Source organism: Crinia signifera, chromosome 2 (assembly GCF_055691185.1).
Source record: "Crinia signifera chromosome 2, ASM5569118v1, whole genome shotgun sequence".
In the NCBI taxonomy this organism is placed as follows: Eukaryota; Metazoa; Chordata; class Amphibia; order Anura; family Myobatrachidae; genus Crinia; species Crinia signifera.
Genome location: NC_139218.1, coordinates 8,680,080 through 8,696,271, shown reverse-complemented (window position 1 = coordinate 8,696,271; position 16,192 = coordinate 8,680,080). Strand labels below are relative to the sequence as shown.

General features: G+C 45.4%; 1 protein-coding gene across 4 annotated transcripts in view; it reads right to left on the bottom strand.

Moving 5' to 3' along the window:
* Positions 1–16,192, bottom strand: part of GRAMD1C (GRAM domain containing 1C) — a 159,020-nt gene that overhangs the window by 59,135 nt on the left and 83,693 nt on the right. For 3 of the 4 annotated variants that reach the window (XM_083171540.1, XM_083171542.1, XM_083171541.1), the window contains 3 exons: positions 5,940–6,043; positions 2,469–2,564; positions 1,901–1,981 (listed from right to left, as the gene is read on the bottom strand). In XM_083171540.1, coding sequence (XP_083027666.1) covers positions 1,901–1,981; positions 2,469–2,564; positions 5,940–6,043 — 281 coding nt within the window. The remainder of the gene's footprint in view (positions 1–1,900; positions 1,982–2,468; positions 2,565–5,939; positions 6,044–16,192) is intronic. The other variant, XM_083171543.1, reaches the window with a different exon arrangement.

The window sequence follows — 16,192 nt, the reverse complement described above, 5'->3', positions numbered from 1 at the left end:
GAGGTCTGCCTCCCATGTGACATGACTGAGGTCTGCCTCCCATGTGACATGACTGCCTGCCATGTGTGGTGACTAAAACCTGCCTCACATGACGTGACGTGATGTTTCCCATGAGCCCAAGCTGCACTGCACATATGGCCCCACACGTCCTCATAGGAGATGGTGGGCAGCTTAGTAGGAAGCCCATCAGCATATAGACGCAATAGCAGTGTTAATATGAGTTTCCGGCTTTCTGTCATAGCCCCCGCTCCCCCCTTGCCCGCTGGTTTAATTACAATCGATAAAAAGGTTGTATGTCTATAGCGCACTACAGGGATTTTCTAGGTTAACACAAAATGAACCTTCACCAAAATGGTTCGTGAGACAATAGGCCTATCACTGCTGCCGACCGGATTCCTCAGGACTGGACGGTTTTTTAAAGATCCTTGCTGCCGCCCATTGTCCTCAGAGATTTTATACCCATTGTGGGTGATTTGCGATTTTACTTAAAAAAAATTGTGAGTTTGTCCAATAGATGTCAATTTATACTTTTTACTTACAATGTTGCACTAGATGTCGTTTTTTAAAGTTTTCCTAGGATACCTGTGGACCGCTTTGATTGAAAGTCCCTTTATATGCCAATCAAGTTGCATTTCCATGTGAGTGCATACAGTTACCATTAAATTGGCTACTTTTTATTACAATATTTGCACGATGGTCTGTGACAGGGTTACTTGGCATTGAAAGTGATCCATTTACAAAATTGTGTAAGTATACTGTATATGTATTTTCGCCAGGGTTGCACAATAACATTGTCTTGTACCGCTGGTTTAATTACCACAAATCACGGGTCCGCGGTGAAGGGGCGGGGCTAAAGTGACGCGATATCTGCATTTCGCGTCATTAAAACCTTCTCCCGGAGAGGTGAAATTGAAAGTAGGCAAGTGTGGCGTAATCCCTTATATGTAAAAACCCCTTTGCTGACTGTGCCCATAGTTAGAGGTTAAAGAAGGTATATATACATTGTACCAAAACCATGTGGGAGGAGCTGGTGCTGAGATGGGAGGAGCTATGATACCAGTTTGAATGATGCCTGTAGAAATAGAAGTTCAGCACCGTGCTTTCCCTGTCTGTCTGAATAAATCACATCATGTATAAGAAATATGGAGTCGGAGGTCCATTCATTTCCCCCAACTCATCAGCAGCTGCACACCAGTCCAAATACTTTAGGGGTGTGACTGCATACCTGGGAACTGAGGCACACCTGGATGGCAGAGCATGTACATGCATCAGTGCAGGGCTGGGCAACACCGGCCCTCCAGATGTTAATGAACTACACATCCCAGGATGCTTTGCATTAGTTTTGCTATGTGACCATGATGAAACTGATGCAAGGCATCCTGGGATGTGTAGTTCATTAACATCTGGAGGGCCGGTGTTGCCCAGCCCTGCATCAGTGGGTGCCTGAGGACTGCAGCAAAAGCTGTGTGTACAGTATATGATTTTCTGGGCATATTGTAGAATGCATTTGTAGCTGTTTTCCATGAGGGGCCATTCAAGTCAAAGTCACAGCTCCCCCGAATATGACGTATGATGAGCTGGATATGACGGCTCCCCGCGAATGCGCGGGGGACCGAAGCAACCAGAATAACCTCCTATATTTGTTTTTCGCTTCTCAGCCGTAATTATGACTCCCTACCCTAGATATTATTGTCACATTTATAAATCGTCATATTTTTGTGTGGTGGTGCGTTCAATCTTCTAGAAATGAACATGAGATGTAACATGAGTCACATGGGATGACCCTGAGTTCTTGCACAGGTAACACATGGGCTGCTTTACGTCCTGACGTGAATATGGGGCAGCCTCACCTGGACACCCGGCTGGACCTGGCAGAGAGGCTGCTGTGGAAATGACTCACCCTATCCAGGAGAACATTCTGCCACATCCGGAACATACTGAGGAAACTTCTGTCTCTTGCAGCGAATGATGTGAAAAAGTGCTGCAAGGAAGAGGAGGCGGGGTCAGTGTCTGCACCTCACAAACAGCACCCCACGGAATAGTGGCTGTGGTTCTATAGATCCACAGTTACAAGACAGTCAATGGGTCATCCCCAAATGGTCGACAAAGAATACAGCAGGTCGACAGGTACAATGGAACAATAGGATGGAAAAGTCCCACAAAATGGTTGGCCATCATCCAGTCAAAGCCCGACACCCCCCCCCCCCCCTCGCATGTGCAGATCAAAGCCAGCCATGTGTTACTAACCGGAGCATTATGTTTTGAAAGCTACAATTTGACACCCAAAAATCATTTCAAAAGTGTTGACATTTTTATGTCGACATTTTCCATGTATCAACCTTTTCATATGTTGACTTTGTGTGTGTTGACTATTTGGGGTCGACATAGACACTGTCAACCTTTTCACTGTTGACCTTTTGAAGCATTCCCATGGTAAGTAGTGCACCCGCTGTGCCACAGGACGTTACCTTCTCGCTCTCTGTGCTGATCTGGATGGCGTTGGGTATAAGGCGGGCGGTCTTCTCTTTGGTCATAGAGGTGACATCTCGGAGGGGGAGACATATCTACAAACATACAACACGTAACAGATTTGGTGACCTGGTTTGTTGTCTGTGTATGTCATTAGCGTAACATTGCATGTTATAGAATACGGAATTGAGGAGACAGCTTACAATAGTCTCGAACATATATGTTATATATACAGCAGGGGGCCTGGAGTGCTGGGTACTAGGTTGGGGGGTAGAGGGGTACAAAAAGGCCAGGGGGGGGGGGGGTAGCCAGGTTTCTGCAGATTCCATGAGAAGTGCATGTAATCTGCAAAAACGGCCTCCCAAAAATGTCCGCCTCCTTCTAGGAGACAGATGCTAGAGGTCCTGTGCCCCAACCATTGGTCATCTCTCTGTGTACCCCAACCAATGGTCATCTCACGATGTACCCCAACCGATAGTCATCTCTCCGTGTACCCCACCTGATAGTAATCTCTCCGTATACCACAACCAATGGTCATCTCTCCGTGTACCCCAACCAATGGTCATCTCCCCATATACCCCAACCAATGATTATCCGTGTTCCACACCTGGTAGTAATCTCTCCGTGTGCCACAACCAATGGTTATCACTCCGTATACCCCATCCGATGGTAAACTCTCCGTGTACCCTAACCAATGGACATCTCTCCGTGTACCCCAACCGATGGTCAACTCTCTGTGTACCCCAACCAAGGGTCATGTTTCCGTATACCCAACCGATGGTCATCTCCCTGTATACCCCAACTGATGGTCATCTCTCCATATACCCCAACTGATGGTCATCTCTCCATAAACCCCAACCGATGGTCATCTCTCCGTGTACCCCAACTGATGGTCATCTCTCCGTTTACCCCAACCGATGGTCATCTCTCCGTGTACCCCAACCGATGGTCACCTCTCTGTGTACCCCAACCTCAATGTAAATAACATAGCTGGAAAAATCTCCTTCTTGTGTACGATTAAAAAAAACAATGTCCAACCATCCAAATATATTGGCGCCAGGTTCACAATATCTCAGAAAAAATAACTAACTCTTCACTTCCTTTTAGTCCTGAATTTTGGTTACTTAACCTCATAGACATGCCTATCTCCAGGTTTAAAAAATCCTTGATTAGACACTTAATGAATGCAGCAAGAGCGGTTATACCGTGCCACTGGAGGTCTTCGGAGCCACCCTCCCTCTCTCACTGGTTCCGTAGGGTGGACCTATACATGAATATGGAAGACCTAAAATCCTTTTTGAAGGACTCTGCACAGACCTTCACTGCCACCTGGTTTAACTGGCTTGCCTTTAAAGAATCCCCCGACTATACTCACACCACCTCAGCAGGTCGGGTTCATACCACCCAGTAATCCCTAGGCGCACCTCTTCCCCCTCCCTCCCCCAACCCCCTCTCATTTCCTCACTTCTCTTTCTTTCTTTAAAAAAACTTCCAACGTATTATCTTCTATACAGCTTCTAGATATGCACTTTGTTGTTGTGCGATGTTTGGAATACATAACATTGTTCCACGCTGCTGTTGTTAAATGTAACCTTGTTTTTATTTCAATAAAAATTGATTGCATAAAAAAAAAAAAAAACAATTAGTCCAGGACATTAGGTGTAGGCTGGGATTGTTACACATGGGCCGGACACATAAGGGGACATTTTCTAAGATGGGAGGTACTGTATGTTTCAGGTGGGATGTTGCTATGGGCAACCAATCAGATCCTATTATCTTCTAGAAGGTGCTAAATAAATAAGATGTAGATTCTGATTGGTTGCCCATAGCAACATCCCATGTGACATAGAATGCCCATCTTAGTAACTGTCCCCCATAGTAGTGGTCCTATATTGTTATATATGTCATAGGATGTATCCTCACTGCCAGCCACACTCAGTTACTGGGCTGTAAGTATACTGTCAGCAGGGCCTGCGTACAGTGCAGCATCCAGATCTTACCGAGGTCTCCCATCTTAGTAACTGTCCCCCTTAGTAGTAGTCCTATATTGTTATATATGTCATATACAGGATGTATCCTCACTGCCAGCCACACTCAGACTGGGCTGTAACTATACTGTCAGCAAGGCCTGCGTGCAGTGCAGCATCCAGATCTTACCGAGGTCTCCCATCTTAGTAACTGTCCCCCATAGTAGTGGTCCTATATTGTTATATATATGTCATATACAGGATGTATCCTCACTGCCAGCCACACTCAGACTGGGCTGTAACTATACTGTCAGCAGGGCCTGCGTACAGTGCAGCATCCAGATCTTACCGAGGTCTCCCATCTTAGTAACTGTCCCCCATAATAGTGGTCCTATATTGTTATATATGTCATATACAGGATGTATCCTCACTGCCAGCCACACTCAGACTGGGCTGTAACTATACTGTCAGCAGGGCCTGTGTACAGTGCAGCATCCAGATCTTACCGAGGTCTCCCATCTTAGTAACTGTCCCCCATAGTAGTGGTCCTATATTGTTATATATGCCATATACAGGATGTATCCTCACTGCCAGCCACACTCACACTGGGCTGTAAGTATACTGTCAGCAGGGCCTGCGTACAGTGCAGCATCCAGATCTTACCGAGGTCTCCCATCTTAGTAACTGTCCCCCATAGTAGTGGTCCTATATTGTTATACTGTATATGTCATATACAGGATGTATCCTCACTGCCAGCCACACTCAGACTGGGCTGTAAGTATACTGTCAGCGGGGCCTGCGTACAGTGCAGCATCCAGATCTTACCGAGGTCTCCCATCTTAGTAACTGTCCCCCTTAGTAGTGGTCCTATATTGTTATATATGTCATATACAGGATGCATCCTCACTGCCAGCCACACTCAGACTGGGCTGTAAGTATACTGTCAGAGATCTCGGTAGAGCATCGGCAGGGCCTGCGTACAGTGCAGTATCCAGATCTTACCGAGGTCTCCCATCTTAGTAACTGTCCCCCATAGTAGTGGTCCTATATTGTTATATACTGTATGTCATATACAGGATGTATCCTCACTGCCAGCCACACTCAGACTGGGCTGTAACTATACTGTCAGCAGGGCCTGCGTACAGTGCAGCATCCAGATCTTACCGAGGTCTCCCATCTTAGTAACTGTCCCCCATAGTAGTGGTCCTATATTGTTATATACTGTATGTCATATACAGGATGTATCCTCACTGCCAGCCACACTCAGACTGGGCTGTAACTATACTGTCAGCAGGGCCTGCGTACAGTGCAGCATCCAGATCTTACCGAGGTCTCCCATCTTAGTAACTGCCCCCCTTAGTAGTGGTCCTATATTGTTATATATGTCATATACAGGATGTATCCTCACTGCCAGCCACACTCAGACTGGGCTGTAAGTATACTGTCAGAGATCTCGGTAGAGCATTGGCAGGGCCTGCGTACAGTGCAGTATCCAGATCTTACCGAGGTCTCCCATCGGAAGATGTTGCTGTGGAAGCAGATCCAGTTCTCGGAGAGGTACAGACGCCCCTGAAGTAGAATGTCCTTCTGTAAGGCACAGGCGTAATCTGTGGGTACAAAGAGCCCAGTTATCTGCATAGACCTCTGCATGTATCACCATGTTTTACTAATCTTGATAGTTAACAGTCCATCAAAATTATGGCTTCTACAATGTACTTTCACTTTGAGCTGTGACAGTTTTTATCCCACAAACTCTCCACCTCACCCCCAATCCCTATCTGCTCCTATCATACTTGCCTACTTTTGAAAACCAGTTTCAGGGAGATTATAGTTGCGGGGGGGGGGGGGGGGGGTAGGCAACTATGATATAGTGACTAATGTTATCTAGCAATATCTTACAACAAGCCTTTAAGTACATATACGCCCATATATGGAAATAGACACGCCCCTTTGGGTGGAGCATGACACACCTCCTTAATGGGGCGATGTGCAGAATTCTACTACCAACTATAATCTCCCTGAAACTAGTTTTCAAAAGTAGTATGCTCCAACCTCCAATCTCTGTCTTCACAGCTCCCTCTCTCCATATACAGCAAGTTTGAAACAGATCAGCGTCCCTGCAAACATTGCTTTCACTATCTGCATTGAAATCTCTTAGTACACAAAGGAGTAATTTGGTCTGTCGAGTGGCCTCTAGTGGTCAGTGGCCATACTTCTCCTTATAGGGGTGAGGATAGTTAGTCATATATATATATATATATTTAAATTTATGTGATGCACAAAAAGCGCTAACCCTCACTTAGGGGGTTATTCTAATCCATTCTTTCTGACAAAATCCTTCTTAGATGGACAAAACCATGTGCACTGTGGGTGGGGCAGATGTAACTTGTGCAGAGAGAATTAGATTTGGGTGGGGTTTTACTTCAAAGTGAGATCTATATTGCAGTGTAAAAATAAAGCAGTCAGTATTTTCCCTGCACAGAAACAAAATAACTCACCCAAATCTAATTCTCTCTGCACATGTTACATCTGCCCCCCTGCAGTGCACATGGTTTTGTCCATCTAAGAAGGATTTTGTCAGAAAGAATGAACTAGAATAAACCCCTTAGTGACTACTAGTATAAGTGACACAATTTACAGTGATGTGAAATAATGGTAATATTATCAACACTCCAGAGTATATACTGTGGCAGCAAAAGTTTTCAGATTGGCCTAATTTCCATAGGTCCCAAAAAAAGTCTATTTGGTGGTAAAGCTTCTGCGCCTTCAGTGTTGACAAGGAAGATATTTTGCGACAATCCTTAAAAAACTTTCTATGTGCGTACCGAAAGTGATAAGCAGTCTCGCGTGTAATGATGTCTTTCACTCCCAGATATTCATCCTTATCTTTTACTTCCAAGATCCGCCAGGAGGCGTGGAGATGTTCATTCGAATATGAAATATCCAAAAGGATGATATAAGGGTTTCAATAAGACAGTATCTGTGCAAAAGTGACTTTCTTTTTTCTAAAGTGCTTGTGCATGAAAAAATACGGTACTCTTTACTTAGTTGGGCGCCCGTCGCGGTCATCGCGGGTACATTTATGTCTGGCCGCGACGCGACCGACGCGATGCCCGCGATTTCCCATTGAAACCCATGTTAAACATGGAAATCGTGTCGGTCACGTCGCGGCGGGCCATAAATGTACCCACGATGCCCGCGACGCGATGCTCCCGATTTACCATAGGAATCAATGTTAAAAGGCGCGATGGACCCGATTTTACTGTTAAATGGCTCAATGGACCCGATTTGGCCATAGGAATCAATGTTAAATGGGCTACAGAGCCCATTAACCCTTAAATGTCCCCCCAAATTTTTAACGCCACCCCACGATCCACGCCAACCCGAAGCGTGGCGAGCGCAGCGAGCCCGCGAGGGGCGGCGGTACGCGTCCTCCGACCTTTTCATGCCCTACTATCCACTAGGGCGTGGAGTGAGAATATAATAGTGTGGCGAGCGCAGCGAGCCACCGAGCCCGAAGCGTGGCGTGCGCAGCGAGCCCCGCGAGGGGACGCGGATACCTTCACAGTTATACGCGTCCCCTCGCGGGCTTCACAGGTGTCCGTGGCGACGCCGACACCTGTGAAGCCCGCGAGGGGACGCGTCTACCTGTGAAGGTATCCGCGTCCCCTCGCGGGCTTCACAGGTGTCCGTGGCGACGCCGACACCTGTGAAGCCCGCGAGGGGACGCGTCTACCTGTGAAGGTATCCGCGTCCCCTCGCGGGGCTCGCTGCGCTCGCCACGCTTCGGGCTCGGTGGCTCGCTGCGTTCGCCACACTATTCTATTCTCACTCCACGCCCTAGTGGATAGTAGGGCATGAAAAGGTCGGAGGACGCGTACCGCCGCCCCTCGCCACGCTTCGGGTTGGCGTGGATCGTGGGGTGGCGTTAAAAATTTGGGGGGACATTTAAGGGTTAATTGTGCCTATTTGGGCTCTGTGGCCCATTTAACATTGATTCCTATGGCCAAATCGGGTCCATTGAGGCATTTAACAGTAAAATCGCGGTCAATCAGCCTTTTTAACATTGTTCCCTATGGAAAAATCGCGGTCATCGCGGGCATCCCGATTTACCCGCGATGCCCGCGATGACCGCGATTTTTACCCCCGACGCCCGCGATTTCAATCGCTGGCGCCCATCTAGGTAAAGAGTACCAAAAATACTTATAGAGGTGAACAACGCCACCTTGTGGCTAGTGTTGATAACACACGTGTAATCACCCTGTGATAAAAATGGTTTTATATGAATAAATGATGGACTCACACTGGGGTTAGCTCTGTCCAGGTGCAGTTCCCATCAGGCATAATATAGGAGCCCTTAAAACCAAAAAACTCCCAACAAAGGGAAAGGCTAATAGCGTAATATTGTTTTTACAAAACACATTTATTTAAAACAATACGCATAACAAATAAAAACAGTAGTGGATGGACCCGTACATTTGACATAAAAACATAAGCTTATCTGATTTTAGTCATCAGGAACGGAGAGGTGTGTGCAGCCCGACCGGTTTCGTCCCTTTCTTATGTGCTGGGACTTCCTCAGGGGTTCAGAGATGAGGTGACTTTTATCCATGGGGTATATATACGCTATGTCTGCTATAATGATTGCTGGCGTCCGGAAATCGCTGTTTGCGCATGCGCGGGACGCACGCGTCGTCATGGTAACCTTTGCAGCAGCTCTGGCTGCTGGTCTTGCCATTGCGCATGCGCGAGACTCCCACGATCACGCGGTAGTACTCGCACACACGCCACAGACTCTGGGGTGATTTCTCCCTTACATCAGGGACAGGGGGATGCCGCGATCTCGCGGGATTATGCTCGCATATGCGCAAGTTTGATTTAATCTATTAGCTATGTGTTGTCTCACACATCGGGACTTCACTGCACATATGTGCATGCCAAAGTAGCGTTACCACCTTAATCATAATTGTACCATCAATACGTTTATACATTTAGTTCTTAGCAATGAAGCAAGTGTAAAAGAAAAGGAACATTTTAAGCATTTTTAACTAATCTATACCTGTATATAATTGTCATTCTCCAGACACTCATATGTACATGTCTCGTTCTATCATGTTTGGTGGTCCGCATCGAATGGCCTGGTCATAGTGATGTTCAATGTGGACCCATTGTAACAACAAACTAGTAGACCCTGCACATACATGCATTACCACCAATCACTACAGAAATCTCAGGAAAAACTAATGACAATAATACATACAGCCTATATCAAGAAATAATATCCAAAATATCAAAAATTACATCTAGAAATACAGACTTACTAATAGTATGCATAAAATATATATGTCCGTGCATAGAACATGCAGTATATCATTCTCAATATGTCAAAATATCAAAATGTCAAAATATATTGGCTTGTCTATAAAAAAAAGGAGGGGGAAAGGTGATATTTCATAAAACTCATTTAGACCAAAGGGTACCAATGTGTTCAGGGAGTAAATCCAGAACATTTCTCTCTGGGATAGTTTCTTATCCTTATCTCCTCCCCTTTCTCCCAGGACGATATGTTCTATGGCCTTGAATGATAAATGGTCCGGATTGGAGTTATGCAGAAGTGAGAAGTGACGAGGAACAGAGTGGTTATCCATTTTATTTCTTATTGCTCTAACATGTTCTTGTATTCTAACTTTCAGGGGTCTCTTTGTTTTTCCTATATACTTATAACCACATGTGCATTCCAAAGAGTAAACTACATATGTGGTGAGACAATTCATTTTTTGTTTAATTTTATGAGTTACAGTTGAATCATGATTAGTGATTTGTTTTCCATCTTAATGTGCAAACTTGCATATGCAGCATTGATTGCATTTAAAAAACCCAGTGGTTTTGAGCCATGGGTTGTTGGTGTTACTTAAAACTGGTTTTAGCATGCTAGGAGCCAGAATTTCTTTAAGGTTCCTTGCACGTTTCAAGATGACCTTCGGTCGCATAGGGAGACTATCCTTCAATATGGGGTCTAATTTCAAAATTTCCCAATGTGTATTCAAAACTTTCCTTAATTTACTTTCTCCAGAGTTGTAGGTAGTGACAAAATTTGCATGCTGATTTTCGTCTGGATTCTTGCTTTTATATACGAGTAGGTCTTCCCTATTTTGTTCCCTAGCCCTATTTTTTGACTCTTCTACTAATGTTACAGGGTAGCTTCTTTCTATGAACCTGGATGAATAGGTTTCCAGTTGTTGTTCGAAATCTACATTATTATTGCAGTTCCGTTTCAATCTACAAAACTGCGAGTAGGGAATGTTGGTTTTCCAGCTTTTTAGATGTCCGCTATGATAATGTAAATAGCTGTTCTTATCAACTTCTTTAATATAATTTTTTGTATTGATTTTTCCTTTTTCTGCTATCAATACCAAGTCTAAATACTCAATTTCTTTGTCTTGGATATTAAAAGTGAATGATAGGTTAAAATCATTTATACTTATATTATCATAACATTTTAAAAAGGACTCTCTATCACCTTTCCAAATTAAAAGAATATCATCTATGTACCTTCTGTACATGATGATATTAGCAGCCATTATATTGTCAAAAATATGTTTCTTCTCCCAACTACCCATGTGCAAATTAGCAAAACTTGGGGCGAAAACTGTGCCCATTGCGGTCCCACAGACCTGGAGGTAAAATTCATCTAAAAATTTAAAATAGTGTTTTAAAACATCATCTGCTGCTTATATTCATCATGTACAGAAGTTACATAGATTATATTCTTTTAATTTGGAAAGGTGATAGAGAGTCCTTTTTAAAATTTGATGATAATATAAGTATAAATGATTTGGTACTCTTTACCTAGAACGGCGCCCGTCGCGGGCATCGCGGGTACATTTATGCCTGCCCGCGACGCGACCGACGCGATGCCCGCGATTTTCCCATTGAAAACCATGTTAAACTTGAAAAATCGCGTCGGTCGCGTCGCGGCCGGCCATAAACGTACCCGCGATGCCCGCGACGCGATGCTCCCGATTTCCCATAGAGAACAATGTTAAAAGCCGCGATGGACCCGATTTTAGTGTTAAATGCCTCAATCCACCCGATTTGGCCATAGGAATCAATGTTAAATGGGCTACAGAGCCCATTAACCCTGAAATGTCCCCCCAAATTTTTAACGCCACCCCACGATCCACGCCAACCCGAAGCGTGGCGAGCGCAGCGAGCCCGCGAGGGGCGGCGGTACGCGTCCTACGACCTTTTCATTCCCCTACTATCCACGTCGGCGTGGAGTTGAGAATAGAATAGTGTGGCGAGCGCAGCGAGCCACCGAGCCCGAAGCGTGGCGAGCGCAGCGAGCCCCGCGAGGGGACGCGGATACCTTCACAGGTAAGCGCGTCCCCTCGCGGGCTTCACAGGTGTCCGTGGCCACGCGGACACCTGTGAAGCCCGCGAGGGGACGCGCTTACCTGTGAAGGTATCCGCGTCCCCTCGCCACGCTTCGGGCTCGGTGGCTCGCTGCGCTCGCCACACTATTCTATTCTCAACTCCACGCCGACGTGGATAGTAGGGGAATGAAAAGGTCGTAGGACGCGTACCGCCGCCCCTCGCGGGCTCGCTGCGCTCGCCACGCTTCGGGTTGGCGTGGATCGTGGGGTGGCGTACAAAAATTGGGGGGACATTTAAGGGTTAATTGTTAATTGGGGCTATTTGGGCTCTGTAGCCCATTTAACATTGATTCCTATGGGAAAATCGCGGGCATTGAGGTATTTAACGCTAAAATCGCGGTCAATCAGGCTTTTTAACATTGTTCTCTATGGGAAAATCGCGGTAATCGCGGGTACCCGATTTTGATGTACCCGCGATTTACCCGCGATGCCCGCGATTACCGCGATTTTACCCGCGATTTCAATCGTGGGCGCCGTTCTAGGTAAAGAGTACCAATGATTTTAACCTATCATTCACTTTTAATATCCAAGACAAAGAAATTGAGTATTTAGACTTGATAGCAGAAAAAGGAAAAATCAATACAAAAAATTATATTAAAGAAGTTGATAAGAACAGCTATTTACATTATCATAGCGGACATCTAAAAAGCTGGAAAACCAACATTCCCTACTCGCAGTTTTGTAGATTGAAACGGAACTGCAATAATAATGTAGATTTCGAACAACAACTGGAAACATATTCATCCAGGTTCATAGAAAGAAGCTACCCTGTAACATTAGTAGAAGAGTCAAAAAATAGGGCTAGGGAACAAAATAGGGAAGACCTACTCGTATATAAAAGCAAGAATCCAGACGAAAATCAGCATGCAAATTTTGTCACTACCTACAACTCCGGAGAAAGTAAATTAAGGAAAGTTTTGAATAAACATTGGGAAATTTTGAAATTAGACCCCATATTGAAGGATAGTCTCCCTATGCGACCGAAGGTCATCTTTAAACGTGCAAGGAACCTTAAAGAAATTCTGGCTCCTAGCATGCAAAAACCGGTTTTAAGTAACACCAACAACCCATGGCTCAAAACCACTGGGTTTTTTAAATGCAATCAATGCTGCATATGCAAGTTTGCACATAAAGATGGAAAACAAATCACTAATCATGATTCAACTGTAACTCATAAAATTAAACAAAAAATGAATTGTCTCACCACATATGTAGTTTACTCTTTGGAATGCACATGTGGTTATAAGTATATAGGAAAAACAAAGAGACCCCTGAAAGTTAGAATACAAGAACATGTTAGAGCAATAAGAAATAAAATGGATAACCACTCTGTTCCTCGTCACTTCTCACTTCTGCATAACTCCAATCCGGACCATTTATCATTCAAGGCCATAGAACATATCGTCCTGGGAGAAAGGGGAGGAGATAAGGATAAGAAACTATCCCAGAGAGAAATGTTCTGGATTTACTCCCTGAACACATTGGTACCCTTTGGTCTAAATGAGTGTTATGAAATAGCACCTTTCCTCTGAGCCCCCCCCCCCCCCCCTTTTTTTTAATAGACAGGCCAATATATTTTGACATTTTGATATTTTGACAGATTGAGAATGATATACTGCATGTTCTATGCACGGACATATATATTTTATGCATACTATTAGTAAGTCTGTATTTCTAGATGTAATTTTTGATATTTTGGATATTATTTCTTGATAAAGGCTGTATGTATTATTGTCATTAGTTTTTCCTGAGATTTCTGTAGTGATTGGTGGTAATGCATGTATGTGCAGGGTCTACTAGTTTGTTGTTACAATGGGTCCACATTGAACATCACTATGACCAGGCCATTGGATGCGGACCACCAAACATGATAGAACGAGACATGTACATATGAGTGTCTGGAGAATGACAATTATATACAGGTATAGATTAGTTAAAAATGCTAAAAATGTTCCTTTACTTTTACACTTGCTTCATTGCTAAGAACTAAATGTATAAACGTATTGATGGTACAATTATGATTAAGGTGGTAACGCTACTTTGGCATGCACATATGTGCAGTGAGGTCCCGATTAGAGATGGGTCGTTCGTGAACGAACCGGTTCTTTTGAACGGTTCCTTTCAAAGAACGAGGGATCCGCCGATCCCAAAATGGTGATCCGGATCAGTTTCGCTTTGCATTGCATACAATACAATGCATTGCTTGAGCTCAGCACTGCCACCTTTGGCAGCTGAGATATTTTCTTCTAATTGGAGACTGAGTGAATAGAAAAACAAGCCTGCTTGTGCTGTTGCTGCTGCTGCTGTGTCATGTGCAGATCTAGATTCTTTTTGAAGCCCTGAAGGAGGTCAACAGCAGACTCAGCAGAGGCATTGCAAGATTGCTTCACCATCTTCTACTAGTACAGTATCATAGAAAGTTGAGTAGAAGTATGAACACACATTCTCACAGACACACAGACTTTAGTTAGGCAGTGCACATGTTTTTTTTTTTTTTACTAGATCTGAGTTTGCTGGGCTGTGTAGTACTTTTAACTTTAATTTGGAGGGGAGGGGGCCTTCTTTTAACTTTCATTTGGAGGGGGGGGGCTTGGCAATGAGCAAATTTAGTCCCCCTTGGCAATGAACAAATTTAATCCCCCTTGGCAACGAGCAAAATTAATACCCCTTTTACACCGCCGCAAAACCCCGGGTCTTCAGCGGGTCAGACTCCGGTCAGCGGCAGTGTACATGGGACACGCCGTGTCCCTTTACACGGGACTTCTACCCAGGTCCTGGGAACTGGATTGTTCGTCAGACAAGCGTTGGTCAGACAGTCACTAGGTCGACATGCTGAAAGGTCGACATGGAACAAGGTCGACGTGGTTTTAGGTCGACATGGACGTTAGGGTGACATGAGGAAGGTCGAAAGGTCATAAGGTCGACATGGGGTTTTCGCTGTTTTTTGACCCGAATGTCAACACAGTTGGAAGTGAAATCGAACCCTCGCATCGCTCGCAATGCTTCGGGCACAGTGGCTCACTTCGCTTGCCACACTATTATAATCTCACTCCATGCCCTAGTGGATGGTAGGGCATGAAATACTGCCTGTCGGCACATGTCGGCTCAAAAAAACAGTGAAAATCCCCATGTCGACCTTATGACCTGTCGACCTTCCTCATGTTGACCTATAACCATGTAGACCTTGTTCCATGTCGACGTAAAACCACGTCGACCTGTAACCACGCCGACTTTTTCAACACACCCTGTATGTTACCTTGTCATTTGTTTTTTATAAATAAACGTACTACTACTACTAACCACGTCGACCTTGTTCCATGTCGACCTAAAACCACGTCGACCTAAAACCATGTCGACCTTTCAGCATGTCGACCTAGTGTTGTTGACCTAATGTCGACCTAGTTCAGTCGACCAAACAACTGTTTCCCCAGGTCCTGACCTGGGTAGAACATGACTATGACCTGGGTAGAGGGCAGTCGGTGTAAATGGGTACACTGGGTCATCCGACCCGGCTCCCATTTACATCAATGGGGGACCGCAGCATCCGCAGGTTGGACAGGGGGGCACAGACAGCCTGCGCTGCTGTCTGCTATATTCAGCAGACAGCAGCGGAGGAGGTGAATGGATGCCGGTGTGAGGCATCCATTCACCTCCAGGTATATGGCTGGAGGGGTGCACGGGGGCTGGGGGCAGCCCAGCAGCTTACCTTGGTGCTGGGCTGTCCCCAGCACGGCGATCAGTGGTCCCGGCGGGGATCACCGCGGGCCTGGCGCTTGGAGATGATGTCATTACATTTCTCTAAAATGTGCAATGTACAGAACGCATCCCTTCTCCTTCTGACACCCTCCGTGTATTCCCTGGCTAGCAGCTGTACATGTACCAGAGACATGGTATCTTCTACTCTAGTAAGCCAGTATCCCCTAAATGTATCATCGGGGAACCGCTGCAGGAATCTCCGATCCCTGCTGCGATCCCCCTTTCAGCGCCGCCGGCCGCATCCCCATAGGTTTCTATGGGGGATGCGAAGCTGCCCGATGTACCAACATCGGGCAGTCCGGCTTCGCACCCCTGGGCTACCGCCATTCTGAGATGGCGATAGCCCATTGTAGTCTATGCCTACACATCGCACTGCCCGGCTCGGATGAGAGGGCCTATTGGGGAGATATTCAAGGGGAGGGGCTACAGGCTAATTGTAGTAGTAGTACAGAGACCGGTAGCCCCACAGGAAGGGACCCTGAGATATATAAGGGGGCAAACCCAACGTATTCAATATTCAATTATCTACCGTGTTTACCACGCAGGGCTATTCAATTATTAGTC